This window comes from Meleagris gallopavo, chromosome 2, assembly GCF_000146605.3.
Source record: "Meleagris gallopavo isolate NT-WF06-2002-E0010 breed Aviagen turkey brand Nicholas breeding stock chromosome 2, Turkey_5.1, whole genome shotgun sequence".
NCBI lineage: Eukaryota > Metazoa > Chordata > Aves > Galliformes > Phasianidae > Meleagris > Meleagris gallopavo.
Genome location: NC_015012.2, coordinates 59,976,233 through 59,994,845, shown reverse-complemented (window position 1 = coordinate 59,994,845; position 18,613 = coordinate 59,976,233). Strand labels below are relative to the sequence as shown.

At 34.4% G+C, this 18,613-nt stretch overlaps 1 protein-coding gene across 1 annotated transcript in view; it reads right to left on the bottom strand.

The window, feature by feature from the left end:
* The window catches only part of TRDN (triadin), a gene marked incomplete at its 3' end in the record, with an annotated part of 137,706 nt that overhangs the window by 104,676 nt on the left and 14,417 nt on the right, over positions 1–18,613 (bottom strand). Inside the window, exons 2-3 of the mRNA XM_031552223.1 lie at positions 8,334–8,540; positions 2,412–2,453 (exon numbers count right to left, since the gene is read on the bottom strand). Of these exons, the coding sequence (XP_031408083.1) occupies positions 2,412–2,453; positions 8,334–8,540 (249 nt within the window). The remainder of the gene's footprint in view (positions 1–2,411; positions 2,454–8,333; positions 8,541–18,613) is intronic.

Sequence of the window (18,613 nt, the reverse complement as noted above, 5' to 3'; positions counted from 1 at the left end):
GTGCACTTTGACTAAGCACTTAGATTTGTAATTAATTTATATTTGTTATTAATTTCAGGTCAATACATCTATTCACACCAAACAGTATGGAAACTACCAACAACTCTCCAGTAACATTTTGTTTGTTGTGCCCTTTTATTACTTTTATTGCTATAAGGAATGTTCTTCAAATCAGTAAAGATTCAGCTCTGCTTGTGTTATCATTTTTACTGGTTTTTTTTTGATGGCTTGTTTTATTTTCCTAGTGGGATCTTCAAATTTTCAGTTCCAGAATGCTCTGGAAAATGCTTAAATTTGGAAGAATTATAGCTGACAGGGTATGAATCATAGTAAAATTGAAGGATTTTATACATAACTTTTCAAGAAAATCTTATCATAGGAAAACTCAACTGAATTTCCTAGAGTATTTTTACTTCTTTTATGTATCTGCAAGGAAATTTGGAGTCGTTTGAATTTTCTTTACAAAACATAGGCAAAGGTGGTTAAAATAATTTTCAAATATCCTTCTGTTGTATGTAAACGTTTCTGGAAACTCCCTATGTATTTTGAAGCTAGTTTTCATGCTCATTACATCTAAATTAAATTGCTATAATCCTTTGAAGCTCTCCAACATTGTTGTTGCAGAAACAATAATTTGGTTAAAAAGGTGAGCACAAGAATTCCAAGCAATTGATTTATCCCACTCTAAATTCTCCTTGACTCACAATTTCTACTCCAGTTGATTTGGAAATAGATATTGTATACCTTTAAGGTAAATTAATATTTCACTTTTCATTAGGTTCTTTGAAATCAAGAAATGATGATTTTCATAAAGTGACAAAGTCATTTCAACTGCAGTAAAATTGTGCTGTTTGAAAGCAAGAGAAAGTTTTTAATTGGAACTGACAGTAAGTACTGTAACAGCGGCTTTTCAAAAACAGTAATTGGTTAATCACATAGTATGATTCTTTGCAGTACCTCAAGCAAATTTGCTTATGTTTCAAAGTCTGTGTCATTTATTCACGTGAATTGCACAACAAAAAGTGGCTAATTGATTTATTTGTGCAAATCACTTCAGTTATTACGCTGGTTTTAATATCCCTGACAAAGAATGTGGTCTTCTATCAATCTTTTGCTTGTCAAATAGTTAAACACATAGTCAGAGTTAAACCTCTTTTAAAGGTATTTTAAATAAATGTCTCTGAATTATTTAATATTGTTGGATTTTCATCAATTACATATTTTGACTTCACTGAATTGAATGCAATTAAAATACAAATGATGGTAATTATCTGGTGTAAAGACTGATCTATTAGATAGAACCTAATTCATTAATACTGACAAGATACAGCTGACAAAGACAGAATTTCTGTCATGTTTGATAAAATACAAAAGCTTAATACTAGTTCTTTATAATAAAACATATCCTAGTCTAGTAAAATATTCTGCTATAGAGATAAGATTATTTTAAATTGAAAGTTTATACTTTCTTAAGATTTGTGATAACTATTTTAGTCTGGTCATCTGAATAGACTTTGGCAGCTATCAATGAATTACAGCACCATAAAACAATTCCAAAAAAAACTAACCTCAGTATTTCCCAGAAATTCCCCTTTTATATGTACTTCAAGTATAAATATGAAGATTGCATTCTGTACTATACTTCATTTCGTTCTAAGATCAGCCTTAGATAATTATATTGAGGTCAGGTCCATAGTGGAAACCTCACATGAAACTGGACAAAAACATTTTACCCCAAAAGAAAGCAGTTATAAATAGAATATATTTATATAAAATGTGGATATGAATAATAGAATATAAGTAGACTTTCCAAATTTTACAATTAAATTTCACAATGTTTCATAAAGTATCAAGAATTTCTGATACTTTTGATAGAGACAAATGAAAAAATGTGGATAGGAATATAAGTTTAACATCAGCTTTGTATGTTACTTATGTGACTTGGTTTGATATTAGGTGAAAGGCTTCAGATTTGATGGATCAGACCTAAATTAAGTGTTGTTTTTTTAACAGTCAGACATTTAATCCAAAATACTTGAAGCTTTATTTTTCACTCATTCTGAAGTTTCTATTCTCTAACTGAGAATACAGATTTTAACTTCACATTTATAATGCAGTCCCATTAAATAATTGTCCAATGGTATTTAAAAATGCATTCATCGTGATGAAATGAATATCTCCTCACTGATTACTGAGTATCTGCTGAATGGAAGGATCTCATCACTGACCAACCTGTCTCAGGTGTGAATGTTGGGAGCACTCCATTGTAATGAACTTTACAGACCTGGGTGTAGCAGAGGAGAGTGCTACTACACCCTGGCACTCTGCTCACGTCCATGCATTGTTACCTCCAGCAAGCAGAGTGCACATGCACACACATATTCAGAACACTGCAGGCACAGCGTCTTTACCAGGTGGTAAACAGGGATCATCGCAATGTTGTGAATAGCTGGCTATAGCGGATGACAACATGATGAACACAAGAAAGGCCAATAAAAAAAAAGGGAGAAACAACATTAGCAGTCATGAACATCCTCAGTTGTTGCTCAAATAAATGAAGCAGTTACTGAGAGAAGTGACAACTTATTTAATCTTGGGGGCTGCTGTTACAAAGCAGAAATTAGAGTTCATTAAAAAGATAAACAACTACAAAGAGGATTCTTCCAGGAAAATCACTGCTTCAATTTCCAGTGGACAGTTCTTCAGACATGTTAGATAACATAGTACAAATCAGAGCAATTTAAAAATACTGTTAAACGCAACACAGGTATTTTCTAAAATTATGCATTCTATTGCTAAAAGGAATACACGATATGTATAGGTGGCTCTAGTTATCTGGATTTCTTCCATAGCAAATAACAAGAAAGTCACATTTTTGGAATTGTTACTGAAATGAATTACAATCCTGAAGTATGGTTTCTATTTCATATCCCATGAAACATATTTAGGTATGTGAGTCTCGATTTTTAGAAGTTATAATTGAACATAAATGCAACAGAATGACTATATTAGGATAAAACTCCAGAAGAAAAATGAATGTACATGGGTTGGTCTGAAAGTAGTGCCTCCTTTTTTTATTATATTGACCCATGACATCAGAAGTAGCTGTTGGTGGTATGACAGTAGGAGTTGAACCTTCTCACCAGTATTCTGTTACATTTGTTGCCTTGTGACAGATGGCAGCAGAGAGGCTGTCTGACAAATGTCATCTGACATAAAAGTGTGTTTGAAGCAAAGGTGTGTCACTGATTTCCTCCATTTATAAAAATGTCATCCAATGACTGTCATCGATGCTTGCTGAATGTTGATGGAAACCAAACTGTGAATGTCAGCACAGTGAGTTACTGGGTGGCAGCAGTGAGTGTGTCACCTTTGCTGGTTTAGATTTTTATGAGCACATCATGCAGGCTCTTGTTCATCACTGTTGAAAATGCATAGCTAATGGTGGTCACCATGTTGAAAAATAGCGTTTTGTAGCTAAGAATTTGATCTAGTAAATAGTGTTGTTGTGTTCCTTATATCTGTTATAGTTTCCATGGAAATAAATAGGAGACTACTTTCATGGCAACCTAGTTATATGTTCCTGATGTTTATCTCAAAAAATAGAGAAATAAATAAATAGTAGACAAATAAACAAATAGGCAAGTAGTAGTATAGTAAAATAGCTGTATTTTTTGAATTCCACTTGTCATGATCAGGTTTTGCAATTTACAACTTTTTCATGCAGACGGCGGGAATAAAATAATATGTGCCAACCACACAGCACAACTTACTTAGAGTCCTATTCACCATTTTCTTGGCTCTTTTTCTCTTCAAAATACAGATGTTAAAACGAAAACTAGGGTCTTAATTTTTTGTTTGTTTGTTTTCCTTTACTGGAAAATATGTATATCACTCTGGATACCCAGGGCCTTCCAAAACAAAAGTGACCATAAACTAAAGACAGGGAAATGGTGATTTCAGACTGTGTTAGTCAGAAACTGATGTCCAAGAGCCCAGAACAATTTGGCCAGTAGTTTTCCTATTATCTATCTTAAAAGAAAGGAAAAAAATAAAAAATAAAAAGCATTAAGGAGAACATCTTACTAATATAATCCCTGCAGCTTCTCATTGAGGCAGGAGCTCTATGTCTCCATTGATAAGCATTACCTTCACAGAGATGTGCCTTGGCTGGAGATCTCTAAAATGCCTCTTTTGGTTGAGCAAAATGAATTATCTACAAGGAAGATCCTATCCTTTTTGCATTTATGAATGTAATTAAAAGAAAATGGGAACCTGCATTTCACATGTGTTGTGCCTTTTTGCTTATTATTTTCTAGCTAGTTTGGGGTTTTGTAGATTTGCTGAGGTTCCATTAGGTTTGACCTAGTCTGGCTCTTAGGTGACTGGTAACATCACTATCAATTTACTCTGAATGTTACAATCTGAATCTGAAATTAGGGTGGTGTTAATTATCTATAATTGGTTGCGGAGATGGTGGGGAATTCTGAGGTCTTTATTCGCCCATTAACAAATGCAGATTCTTGGGCAATCAAAACTTGGAACTGAAATAAATTATTTAGCTACGTGTACCAATTAAAATATATGATCCAGCTATGTATACAAGAAATGCATGAAATGCATTCATGAATTATGAAGCCAATTAGTGAAATGATTTTTTTTTAACATTAGGGATGGAAGTAATTACAAACTGTTATAAACCATAAAACAAAAATGAATCTTTTTGCTTTTCTAGAAATATCGAGAATGTATAAGAGATCTTCCAGTGTGGTATGCTACTTATTGCATATTCATACATGTTACGTACTGCATGAAGTTAATAGTGCCTTATCACAGCCTTTTGTAATGCACGTCTTCTTCATACCACACTAGAAATATTTCAGTCATGTTTACAGTTTTCTAAATAACATGATAGGAATGCAAGTTTTCATTACATCTATTTTAGGATGAGAACAAATACTTCATTTTCATGTTGTTACATGTGTGATAAATCTCAATTAGCATAAATTTTCAAAATTCCCAAACTTGATAATTTACTTTTGAGTTTGATACCATAGTTCTCAAAAAGCAAAATCTGTGGGGTGGTTTTCTATAACCAATAGGAATTAGGAGGAACAAATCTATGTATATTCCTTAGCTATGCAGACCCTTGCCTAGTCTATTACGTCTACAAACTGCTGTTTTCTTCTGCAATCAGTTCTGTGCAGAATAGTCATTAATAGTGGCTTTGCTATGGAATTGGCATTTCTTGCTCAGAAATATGATGGAAGTCTGTCATGGGAGTCACTATGTCAGAGTCGGTGCCAGCATGTAGGTGTGTGACACTTTACTCAGCAATCTCAGCTCAGGTTCTGCTTCCTGCAAACCTGGTAGAGGGCTAGCTCTGCAGATGTGCACAGTGTGTTTTTTAACTGCACTAGTGACCGAAATCTTGACTACAGTAGCTCACAGATTCACATCCCATATGTGACACTGGGGAAATCCACCCCAGGTTTGTGATGTCCAATGAGATCTCTGGCAATGTGCTTTCTAAATACCTTATTAAATTCTGACAAAGGTTTTCATAGAATCATATAATCATGTAGACATGGATCAGAGCATCCCTGAAATTCATCAAGTGCAATCCTTCTCAGCAAGGGACTGCTGCTAACACTGGAGCCAGATAGCCATGGCCAGCTCACAAAGTCTCAAACACTTCCGAGGATGGACAATCTGCAGTCTCAGTGTTCTCTACCCTTGTGATAAGGATTTTGTTCCCAGTGTCCAACATAAACCTCCTGTGACACAACTTCAGGCCCTTTCACCTGATACTACAGGAAAATCATCTTGGTAACTGTCATCTATTACTTTTGCAGCTGCTCTTTGAAAGAGTGGGTTGCTCTTAGATCAAATCTCAGTTCCCTCTTTGATAGACTAACCACGTTTTTCTCATAGCTTTTCTCTGCATATTTTCTAGAGTTGAGCTTAATGGAACTTCAAGGAAAGAAATCAGAAAAAAATTGCATGCACTGACTTAAGAAAGGTAAGTGCTACCTCAGGAAAAAAAAGACACTGAATGTAATGTGTTTTGTACAGAAAAAAACAAAAAAACAAAAACACAGTCACATTTAATTTATTTGGTATCTTTCATTTACATTTAAAAACTAATAAATTAAATTTAATCACGCTTGAAAAATTAAATTTACAGTAATGAAAGTAATGATTAAGTTTTTTAAAATGTGTATTATTCAAGGAAAAATGTCATTGTAAAATGAAACTATTCCTGGATTTTAGATTTAAAAGGTCACTTAAAATATGCTCCAAATTTTCCTTCACTGGAGGCAAAGGCCACACTGTCAGAGGGTGAAAATCATTTCAGTATCAGTACTCCCAGCCAGGTGACTCTATGTGAAGTCTTCAGCTGTTGCCACTGAATTAGTAGGTTTCAGCTGGACAAATCCAGCTGATTAGGAAGTCAGGAGCCAAAACCGTGGGCATAATAAAATCTATACAGCCACTGTTATGTATCCATAAACATAGAAAGCAATCTGGTAAATCTAGGTCTGAAGGAGCACAGTAGTTCTTTCGTTTAACATTTCACCATTAATAGGTTATTTAAATGTTGGTTTAATTAATCATGTAGGAACAGAAATATATTTGGGAAGAAAGAGAATTGAACCCATGAAAGTATTGAAATATCATCTCTCAGAGATCTCTACAAAATATGAACTCCTTCTGCAGATTAAATTTTACATTATTTTGTTTCCACTGCCTGGTCTGAAAATGTCAGTTTGCATCAATGCCCTTGGGATTTAAGCTCATTTAACCAATATAACATGAACATCAGATTTCCATCTGCCTAGAAATTTTCCCTGTCTACTGAAAAAATATAGTTTTGCATTGCTTAATATTACCCCGAGTAGTATACAGAGCATGCATAAGCTGACAGCCAGTCTATGAAATGCTTAGTTTAGGAGTTTTGTCTAAGGCATACCCTTGTTCCTTACTGAAAAAAATAGTAAGAATATGATCGATTGATAACTAATATGGAAAATTACGAGCAAAATATGGTGGTTTCTCTCTCTTGGTTTATGTCTATTTTTTTTTGGTGTTCATATTAAAATCTGATGCTTGTGTAGGAAGGGTCACTCAAAAGGAAGTTTCTGTGTTAGTGAAACTCAAGTGAATTCCTTCTGAAAACAAATGAGGATGAGAAGTAAAAAACTTAAATTAAATTGGCCGCAAATTTTGTCTACATTCCAAGCTTCTATGTCATCCATCAAATCAGAAATAGTAGGTTTCTTTCATGCTCTTTGCCTCAAAAGATATTTCAGCAAATCTTGAGGTCAATATTGATTTACAGTAGGACTAAAATCTATGGATTTATCAGTAATTAAGCTAATAAAATGGCTAAATTTCTATTCCTAGTTAATTATTGTGATAGATGAGATCACTATAGAGCTAGCATTCTTCTTTAGAAATGAAAAGGACTTTCATCATTTCTTTTCTGGTTCTACTTTACATATTTCCCAGTCACTACAGCCTGCTTACTTCACGCCAGTTTTGTTTCTGAGCTAGCTTGCTGAACGGTTTGCCCTCTTTAAAAACACAGATTTATTTTAATTTCTGTTATACATTACTGCCAGCTACACAGCTTAAAAATCAAGTCATGATGAGCTCATTTTTGTTCACCATTCCTTTCTTCTCGTTCCTCAACCAGAATCACAGTCCTTGTGCCAAACGAATATGCCTTGCCCTCAAAAGCCAGTCTATTGCCAAACTTGAGCCTGTAATTCAGTTTGACCAGTCTTAAAATGCCTAAGTGAGGATATGGTTGTGGCTTAGCTAATGCTAAGAATCTGTCTTTCTGTACTTAAGAATTTTGCAGATGAATTTACAGTTAGTATGTTTACAAATGGTGTTTTGCATATTTTTTGTGATGAAATGATGTAAGCAGATGTCAGAGTACTTAAGGAAACTAAGAGAAATTTGTAAATATATTTAAGAAGATGGAAATTAATAATTCATTTTATTAATTTTGAAATATTTTTATATTGAAATTGCAAAACAGAAATCTGAGCATGCATGCTTATATAAATATTACTGCCAACATATACATTTCCCAGGATAATGATGGGCTGCAAAATGGAAAGATTTAAATTATAAAGACTTATGAAGTGTAAACTAATATATTCTGACATTTCTCACAATATCTCCTCTAACAGTAAACTCAGCAGAGACACTGTGCTGACTCTAAGAAGATGAGATACATTCATATTTACATAATACACAACCCTTAATAAATTTTTAAATTTTAATATAAAATATATCAAACAAAAGATGCTGAGTTTTACCTGCAAAGGCTTTGTAATCCACCAAGTCAAACATTACAATAGCTACTGCTGACCAGGTAACAATCAGAGCCACAACAAGAAGCCATGCTGCTGGGGAGCTGAATGTTGTCACAAGGTCTTCTGTAACTGATTTCTTGCCCATTCTCATAGATGATGGAACGGATCCATTCTTACCATCTGTTATTGTAGTGGTCGTAGACATACGTCCTAGGCAAGTAAAAGCAAAGGAATGAGAATGTAAAACTTGGAGCCTAACATGCACGAATTTGACTGTTGTATTGAAATACATCTGTTCTCAGAACATGTAAATTAAAAGTAAATATTACAAAAGTAAATACTACATTTTCTGGAAGAAGATTTTCCTGAACTAGGGCCACAATTAGTAAATTTTATTTGGATGCAAACACGATGAAATAGTCATGACTGGCCTTTTTGTTTATGATGTGACATTTTTTAGTCTGCCACAGATAGCTACAGACCTAGGAGAGTGATTGATGAAAACATCAAATATTATTACTCTCCAAAGGACTGTCTTGTTATGGGCTGTAGGCCAGATTCTAAGGTGATGTGATTAAGTGTACTTCCATTATCTGTAATGGAGCTAACGCATTTATGCCACTTGAGGTTTGGCTCGAATTCTGCTGTCAAGGACGTTTATTTCCCATTTTATCCAACAGAAACTCAAAAGATTTAAACATACAGTATTATTACACTTCATGAGGAAGCTTGTAGCTGATTTTTAAATACCTTAGATCTTCTCATTTTCACATAATTAAATTATCTCTTTAGAAGAAAGAGTTACACTGCCAAAGCAGGCTTAATTTCAAAAAGCATTGGTTTGGTCCTAGTAACAAGGTAGGAAGGTGAATACTAACATTAACTAAGTTAACTGTTGCTATAAATTAAATGTTTAATGGAGAGTTAACAACAAGTTAATCTACTTTTCCTTAGAGTATTGAGAAAAACTATTTCTCCACACAAATCATAATTTTGGCAAATGAAAACTGACAACATTTGAAATTTTCAATATTATTCTTCCTCATAAAATAAAGTGATAACCTAAACAATCTTGGTTGGTAGTTGTTTTCCAGAGTATAAAACAATAAAAGTAAAATATTCATAACTTCACAGTTAAAAACAGTAGAAGAACATGGTACTCCCACCAGCTTAGTTTACGAATTTGCTAGTTAAGCTACTGTATGATATATATGATACAACATATGTTCCCAGTATAGGTGAGTTCAGTTCATTTTTTATCAACTCTCAATAAATGTCAGTGATTTTAGGGACCTTTGTCCACACAGAGGTCTGAACCTTCAAGGAATAAGGTGACGCTTGATTTTCTCATACCTCTATTTCTCACCTTCATATCAAATATGTCTCCTTACTCAGCCTATAAAGCTAATAATTTTCTTGGATGATAGGGGTATAGAAAGTGAAAGAGCTGCACTATACAAAGATGAATAGACTTAGTTTCATCTTTCACATGAAAAATTGCAAATAATAATTTAGAAACTACCATCTGACTTATGCTGTGAGGTTACTGAAAATTTTCAGATATTCGCCATCATGAGATGTATATAGTCTCTATTTAAGAATCCCTATGTGAATATTCTTAAAAAAATAAATGACATATTTATCCTTATATATGTATGCACATACATTTATCCCACCCCAAAATATTTCAGTTTATTACGTAGTGCATTGCATTTGTGTGTACATAAGGGATTTTAACATCTTGTGCACCTGCACAAGCATCCTGACTAATCAATGCCTTGCTTCAAGCCTCAGAAAACTGTTCTGCTAAACAGTAGAGTTGTATAAACAGAATAAGATTGACATATTACATGTTTTTATTACTTACTCAAAATTTAATCTTAAAGAATGTTGATTATCCATGTTAATAATGCCTATCTACAAGAATGCAATTCATAAATATATTTTTAAAAATATGGTTTAAAACTATCACTGCTTCCATTTCTCCAAACATAAACTGTGGTTCAACCACTTCATGGAAGTAGGGAAAACATTCCAACTGAGAAGTAGCAGTAGAAATTGGCTTATGAAAGTCTAATTCCAAATCAATAGCATTTTGTTATCCTACTGAATATAAAATGTAAGTAATTTGTGCATGCAACAGGTTGTAAATGGCAAATTATGACTTTTTTTCCCTTGGGGATATCAGTCAAGGTTTATGATGCATAAAAGGGAATAGAAAGGTAATGTCTCATCTTGACAAATCTGGTAAGTAACACAGCGTATCTTTCAGAACATACTAATGACATATTTGGAAGAAATAGTAGGGTTAATTAAAACTCTGTATTTATACAGACATATACATACAGATAGTTAATATGGAAAGTATCATTCTCCTAGCAAAGCTGTTATGTAAAAGCAATTCCTTGTTTTTCAGTGCTGCAGAGACAAAGCTGAAGTTTGATAGAAGGTTCTCTCTCCTTTATTCTTGGCTGTTGATGTAGCCAGTTCAAATTTCTTCTTAAAAACATGAGAACTTGCTTTCTTAAAAGCAAGTTATATAAGAAAATAATAAAAATTACAACCACTGAAGTGGGAATGAAGAGCTGTCCACCCAAATTTGCCTGCAAATCAAGATAAAACCAAACAGTATATGTTCCCAGCTCAGGTTCTTGCTATATGATTAATGGGTCTAGGAGAGGTCTGCAGAGTTGTTATAGGTTCTTTAGTGTATCAGAGGCAATCTCACTGAGCTGTCAGACATCACCTACGAGACAGTAACTTCTGAACATCTTGGAGAAGCATGGAAAAGCCTAAAACACTAAAAACAGAAATTAGAGTTTCATGCATGCACCTCTGTCCCTGGATACTAGCATACATAATATTGGCTGGTGGAGTTTATTTGAGGACTCTTGAGAGGGACGTTGTTTGCTGCAATGTCATCCTATGAGCTGTGGAATAAAGGTGTGGAATAAGGTACACCAAAAGGAATTCAGGTTGGAAGTTAGGAAAAACTTCTCTGAAAGAGTGGTCAGGCACTGGAATGGGCTGCCCAGGGAGGTTGTGGAGTTACCCTGGAGGGGATCAAAAAACATTTAGATATTGTACTGCGGGACATGGTTTAGTGGAAAATATTGGTGATAGTGGTAACCATTGGTAGATGGTTGCACGGGATCTTAACTTCAAAAAGATGAGACAATAATACCAAAATGATTGCCCTCCACACTACCCTTTTTTGCAGTACTTATGGTGCAATCCTGATGTTTTTCCCTGCCTTGTCCTTCATTTTCAGTGCCCAAATGTTGTGTGCTTTGTTGTCCGTCTCCTACTGATCTTAACTTCTTTCCCAAATCTAGCAGTCCTACTATTGACACAGTTAGATCAGTAAAGAAAGAAGGGACAAGTATGGGCAGCATTATTCACAAATCCAATTAGCTGTAATTATTCTCTTTCTCTGAAAAATATTCACAGAATCACATAACCACAGGGGTTGGAAGGGACCTCAGGAGATCATCAAGTCCAAACCCCTGCTAAAGCAGGTAGCCTACAATAGATTGCACAGGTAGGCATCCAGACAGCTCAAGAATGTCTCCATAAATGAGACCCCACAACCCCTCTGGGAAACCTGTTCCAGTGTTACCCTTACCGTAAATTTCTTCTACATATTAGTACGGAATTTCTTATGTATATTCAAGTTTTAGTCCATTGCTCCTTGTTCCACACAACACCGAGAAGAGCCTGGCCTCATCTATTTGCCTCCCACCTCCCTGTAGTTATTTATAAATATTTGTCAGATTCCCTCTCAGTCTCCTCCACCCCAGGCTGAACAGACCTAGGTTACTCAGTCTTTTCTCCTACAGGAGATGCTCCAGGCCCTTAATTATCTTTGAGGCCTCCACTGGACTCCTTCTAGGAGATCCAATATTACAGCTGAGCAGAGCTTCTGCCCAAGCAGACATATTTGCAGCCTTGAAATCAGCTGCTGGAGCCTATCAAGCGTCCCTTTCCCTTACTTGAGAGGAATCACTCAGTGACAAGTTAAAATCAAATCCAGACATTCCTACCCATATAATTAGTATTTTCATGCCCAAGACCAATTTCTCTGCCTCTGTTATAGACAACCAGAATCCAAGCCAGTTTAGTATACTTAGATGAACATTGCAGTAGGTTAGGAGATTTGTGAACAGATCAGCAGTCCCAGATGTGGGGGCAGCAACATCTTTTACAATAGTGGAGGGTGCAGCTGAAGGCTATTACAATTTCAGCCATCCAATTTCAGCCCACTGCCACATCTGTGAGAGCCTCCTGGCACACTGAGTTGTGATTGTTATTGATTTTCAATGGGGTTAGGACCTTTTAAAAGTTATATACACATTACTACATTTGACATTGAGATAAATACATTTGACTCCATATCACAATTTCTCATGCACACAGAACAGTACCATCAGGTCACAAATATCACATTTACATCAACAGATTGATTTGCTAAATTCCAAACTGCTAAAACTCTGAGATTCTTATTAATCCTTTGGTTTCAAGCTTGTCACTTAGGATACAATCTAAAGACCCATAAGGTCTCAGAGGTGTAAATAAACCTTGACAATCAGTGACAATGTTGAAGAGAATACTGTGCAACTTTTAGAGTTTAGGGTGAACTTGTAGTTCTGGCAGCTAACCCTTTGTGTTAGTGAGCTGAGGCATAATTGCTCCTTAAGGCATAATAAGCATAGGAGTCTATGGTCAAGGAATGAAGGAATGGGCAATTTAGCATCTAGGCCTCCCAGTACCCCTGAAGAAAAACTAGAAAAAGAAAAAAACAAAACAAAACAAAACAGCCCTATACTGTGCAGACTCATTCAAACATAAAATAGTCATTTCCTGTATTTATGTTATTTCCTACTTATCTTCTTTATTACAGCCTTCATCCTGAGAACAGAATTTTAAAAAATTAAAAAATCAAGTTAAATACTTAGTGCGAAATGTAATTTTAAGACTGGGTAATGCTGGATGTATTAAAAACAAAGGGCTATCCATGCTGCTAGGAAGAAGGAGGTTGTTTCTTTTTAAATAATAACATTATTGCTAGGGCAATTCAGTTGGGAAGTGAGAAGCCTCAGAGCAGTCTGCCTTAAATGGGAGAGATAGTAGATTTTGACTTCTCTATTCTGCTTGCCAGATGAACACTCCAATAAATAGACTTTAGAGTGTTCTGGATTCAGGTCATTAATGGCTCCTGTTCAACTTATTCCACTTCACTTGGAATATTTAAATATTAATTAAGGGAGTAGAAAACAGAAAGAATGACTGTATAAATTTATACTGTATGTTAAACTCTCACTTGAGCCTTGGGCTTTAACCCAGTGACCTTATCAATTCACCACTCTTGTGATCCATCAGGCTGGAATCTGAATCTACAGAAGGGAGGATGCCAGGGGGAGAAAAGAGGTAGAGATTAGAACCCTTTGGTGAAGGACTGGGCAATGTGTATACAATAATCTGATGCATTCTTTAAGGTTCATCATATCATCTTCATTGAGCCTGCAGACGGCTGCAGCTCTGACAATAATTACTATTTTCCCATACACATAAAAACACCCAAACTGCAGTGCCTGTTTCTGTTGTTTAGGTGGTATGCATTATAGTTCTCTTTTTATCTCTCTAATTTGGTTTCTGCCCCCTTGGTTTATGCAAGTGGAAAGAAAAAGGCAGAATTTCTGCTGCAGTTATTAATAACTTGCAAAAAAATAATGATAGCAGTATTTATTTCTGAAGTAACCTAATAACTTTTGTCCAGAAACTTTTTGACTTATTATAACTATATAGATGATTTTTCAAAGGCCAATTTTTCAAAGGCAAAGGAGTTGGAAACTCTACATTGGACTTATGCCTTTTCCCTGAGTATATTTGGGAACAATGAAATCCTGGTATCTTCAATTGATTAAGAACCTTCTTAGATCCACTAATATGTGTCATGTTTCCTATTGAACAAATATAGTAATAGAAGGGCAAGAATTCCGAATAATGACAGAGACGTAGATTGAATCAGTGAAAGATATCTCAGTTTATCTTTGCAAGCTCCTCTCACCACTACTGGCAACAGGCTCTTGGATAGAGCAGAGAGATTCAGTTCTACCCATAGATTCTACCCATAGAAATGGGTAATAGGCACCTATCATAGGTTCTGAGTTTAAAGGAGCTTCTGCAATTTGATAAGCAGAAATGTAACAATTATAGAAAAAATTATTTATTTAGAGCTGCAGCATAAATCCTCTCTTAAGATGGCTGACTCAACCAACTCTTTTTTTGTGTTTCATACTACATTCCACTATGTATGAATGAAAGAATACAACTGGAATGATTAACAGGAAAAAATATGTAGAAGGAGTTTCACAACTGATCCCAGAATATACGGATTTTGAAAGTTATCGCACAGGGTACTGTCATATTGCGCTACTCCCAGTTTATATAATCAAAATGCAAAAAGAAAAACCTTACAACACATATGTATATGTTGGCAAACTTCTCAAAGTCAAAAGGTGGCATCTCTGCAGACTAATGGCTTAAAAAGTTGTAACTGGGGCTATCTGTGAGGGAACATTTGCAGATTTATTGGCGACTGATAGTTATAAAAATGTAATATTCTTTATGAAATGTGGAAAATAGGGTTGGAGATTATGCAGCAACCAATTCTCACTACAAAAGAAATAGAATAGAGATTATGGAATATAGAGCGGCTGGAGCATGAAAATTAACTGAACAATTGAATTCAGAAAATGCACTAACAATTACATAGTGTGCTGTATACTCTTTTAATTTCCTTTTCAGCTATTATATCTGCATTGGTTTTATTTTTGATAGATAGCATCTAATAATTTTAAGAAGTAAGTTTTATTAATGATTCCCATTCATTATCCAAGGAATTATGTACACCCATCTGTTGAACACATCCATCAATTTCAATAAGAAGTTTGTAGAATAAAAGATACGTTCTATAGTCATTTCAATATAGTTCCTTGAAAATGTGAATTTTATGCAATATAAATAAACAATATTACGTTAATTAATATTAATTACTATTATTTATTACTAAGAATAAATAGTGTAACTGAACACAATAGAAGTTATTAATTCTAAGCTGTGATCCATATTTTGGTATTCTAGTAAAGTTGCTTTGTTAGGATACCGTAGTACCACATGCTATGTGGAAAAAAAACACAAAGTAGTTTCCCTGAATAAATTACTTATTTAACTAATAATAACTTCATGAGCAGAAAATGACTTTCCAATGAGATATGGCCATGTTACGATAAGGACTGGGAAATTTCAAAATTCAAAAAAATCAGTACTTTTAAAAACAAATATATAATCTCTAGCTCAGGAATTGCCTTTATTTCAAATCTCTATATGCTGGAGGTTCTAGCATATTATGGTAGAGTAAGGAGTAAACATTTAATACTTGAACTCAATACCTTACTTTTTCTTCAGCATTATGCAGTGGCTACTGATGAAGACATGATAACACACTACCTGGACAGTCAACTGCCGTGTTGACAGTTCTCATGCTCTTGATGACCTCATTCTCACCAGGTAAATCTATGCTTTGAAGTAGTTCTGCTGACTTTGAAGTACCTGTTCATAGCATGAGATGATCATTGTAACTAATGAATGAAACTGGAAGATGAGATCAATAAGTCCAACAAGCAATAGTTTAGTTATGTTATTACTTCTCCACTGCTCTTTCTTTGTAATTCCACTTAAATGGAAACAAGATTTTTTCATTTTGAGAATTTGTTAGACACTACTGCTTATGTCCTACTTGGATTCATAATTATTCCATTGTGAAATTATAACAATTTCCTCATCAGTATACTGTGAGGACTATGGTGGTTCTAAATGGGAGAGAGCAGCAAGAGAAAATGAACTTTTAAGAAACAAATTACTACTTTTTAAGAAACACTGTTATAATAAAAAGGCATAATATGTTTGGGGGAGGATTCTTTTTTACATAGAACAAATTTTCAAAACCGTCTGTGAAGAGCTAGTAACTGTCAATAAAAGAAACAGTGAAAACACAGAAAGTTCCAATGATTTTAAATTTCTTACTATCTTTTGATATTTCTTATACAGTGCACCATATACCTGGTATAAATAACTTTCTGAACTGATTAAACAGTTGAAACACAGCAGCTCTTCATCACACTCCAAGAATATCAAATAAAAATACTTTTAAGGATCATGGTTTTCATCTAGCTACAATTTTTGAAGGCATCCATCCTTTCTTATTCTTTTTCTTTTTTTCTTTCTTTCTTTCTTTTTTTTTTCCTTGTAGAACAGCTACAAAGATCACTTTAAAATACTTCTGTGCATATAAAAAAGTATATGTATGCCATTTACTGAGATGGCTTATGTAGTTAACTTCTTTCTATGCAGATTTAGATGATGGATTTGGACCACTGCTGTAAGCAAAGAGCCAGAATCCATTAGGGTATTCTGGCTTCACTGCCACAAGAGCTCTCCTCAGCAAGGGTGGGAGGAGGAGGGGGGGGGAGAGATGGGGCAGGGAAGGAAATCCCAGAAGTAGCTACGAAATTTTTTTTGTTAAGGAAAACAAATGTGACAGTAGGGAAGAAAAATACAATTCACTAAAGTGTAACAGCAAATAAGATCTTCAGAAAATTAAGATAAGTAACAAGACACATTGACCCTAAAAGGAAGAGTAGGTACAGAAGTCTTTCCAAACAGCACATTCCACAATTTATAAACCCTGAAAATTAGATGTTTGTAAACATCTGAAACAGGGAGTGTTTGTATTTCTTTACAGATTTTGATTTCATAGTTCAGCAGAGGATTGCTTGATACTTCACATTATGTAGCAGAAAATTTGTCTCGTGTACCTTTCCAAGGAAGTGTAAAAAATACTTTCACTTCATTCTGAAATTGCTTACAAAGAACATTGTGCTGAGATGACTTTTAACATTCTATCTGTGCTTTTTTTTTCCCCTATGTGCATATATATTTCAAAGAGCTTTTACATTATCCTGGTTATTATTCAAGTATAACAGGCATAGAAGGGATGAACAGTTATTAGCAGCTAACAGATTCTCTCTGTTGTTGAGCCTGCTGAAATAGTCTTATATGAAATTGTATTGTAAGCTTCCTTACAAGAATTCACATCTGAAATGACTTTAGGAAAAAAAGAAGGGAAGGAAAGCCCTAAGGTCCAGGTTTAAAAGAGAGGATTTCACTGGGAAATTGTATATATCATTTTATTGACAGGTCTATTACTTCATATAGTGATTTCTTGAGAACTTAGAAGACTACTGAGTTAACAATAATCAACATGGAATAAGTTATTCCTACAAAGACAAAACTGCAAAATGTACAGTTGTTCATACTGAGTAAGAGAAGAAGTACCATTTACTGCATATTAAACCAGCAGCCAACCATGGCAAAGGGACACACAAGATACTCCCTTTCTTAAAGGCAGTAGACCATGATCTGTGAGTTGGAGACTAACATCTTTCTGATTGAAATGCGTAATCACTTTGACCCCTCTTTTATATTTTCTTTTAAATATGCTGAGATTTGTTAAAAAATCTCATTTCTTTTCAAATTCCTCATTATGCAGATAAGAAAAGAGTGTAACTGACTTCTAAATATACAGTACTAAACTCTCAGTATCCTGAAAAATTCATTATTTGTTGTAATCTGTACAAGATACTTCTTATTGATTGGTAGTAATACCTTCCCTTTTTGGAAACAAGTTTTTTGCTGTAAAATGGTAAAAAGAATTTTTACCTTCCTGTTCGTTTTAGAATTCTGACATTTATGAAAGAGATGCCGAGGGGTTATTCAGACATACTTGTGAGTTGATATAAGCTGAGAGGTATATCTTATCTTATAAAATGTCAAAATGAAGGCTAGAGGAAAATGGTTGCCATTTATCTTTAAATAGCATGAAACCTTCTGAAGCAACAGCACTGTATGCATCCTTTTTGTTATTTGTTTTTGGAAACTTAACTTCATACAGTACTAAAACATTTATAAGGGATTACAGAAATGCACTGATTTTTTTTTTTTTTTCCATAAGAAAAAAAAGTCTATTTAGATGCTCCCATCTGTAAAATATTGATAGTAATAATAAATATTGAAGGTCACTAGGATAAATTGTAGGTTACAAATATCTGTTTTCACTCCCAGCAAATATACCACCATACCAGTATAAAGAATCTCTGTAAAAAAATTCCAGATCTGTGTTTCTCCTGGTGGAACTAGCATTATCTCTCACATTTTTGTCTTTG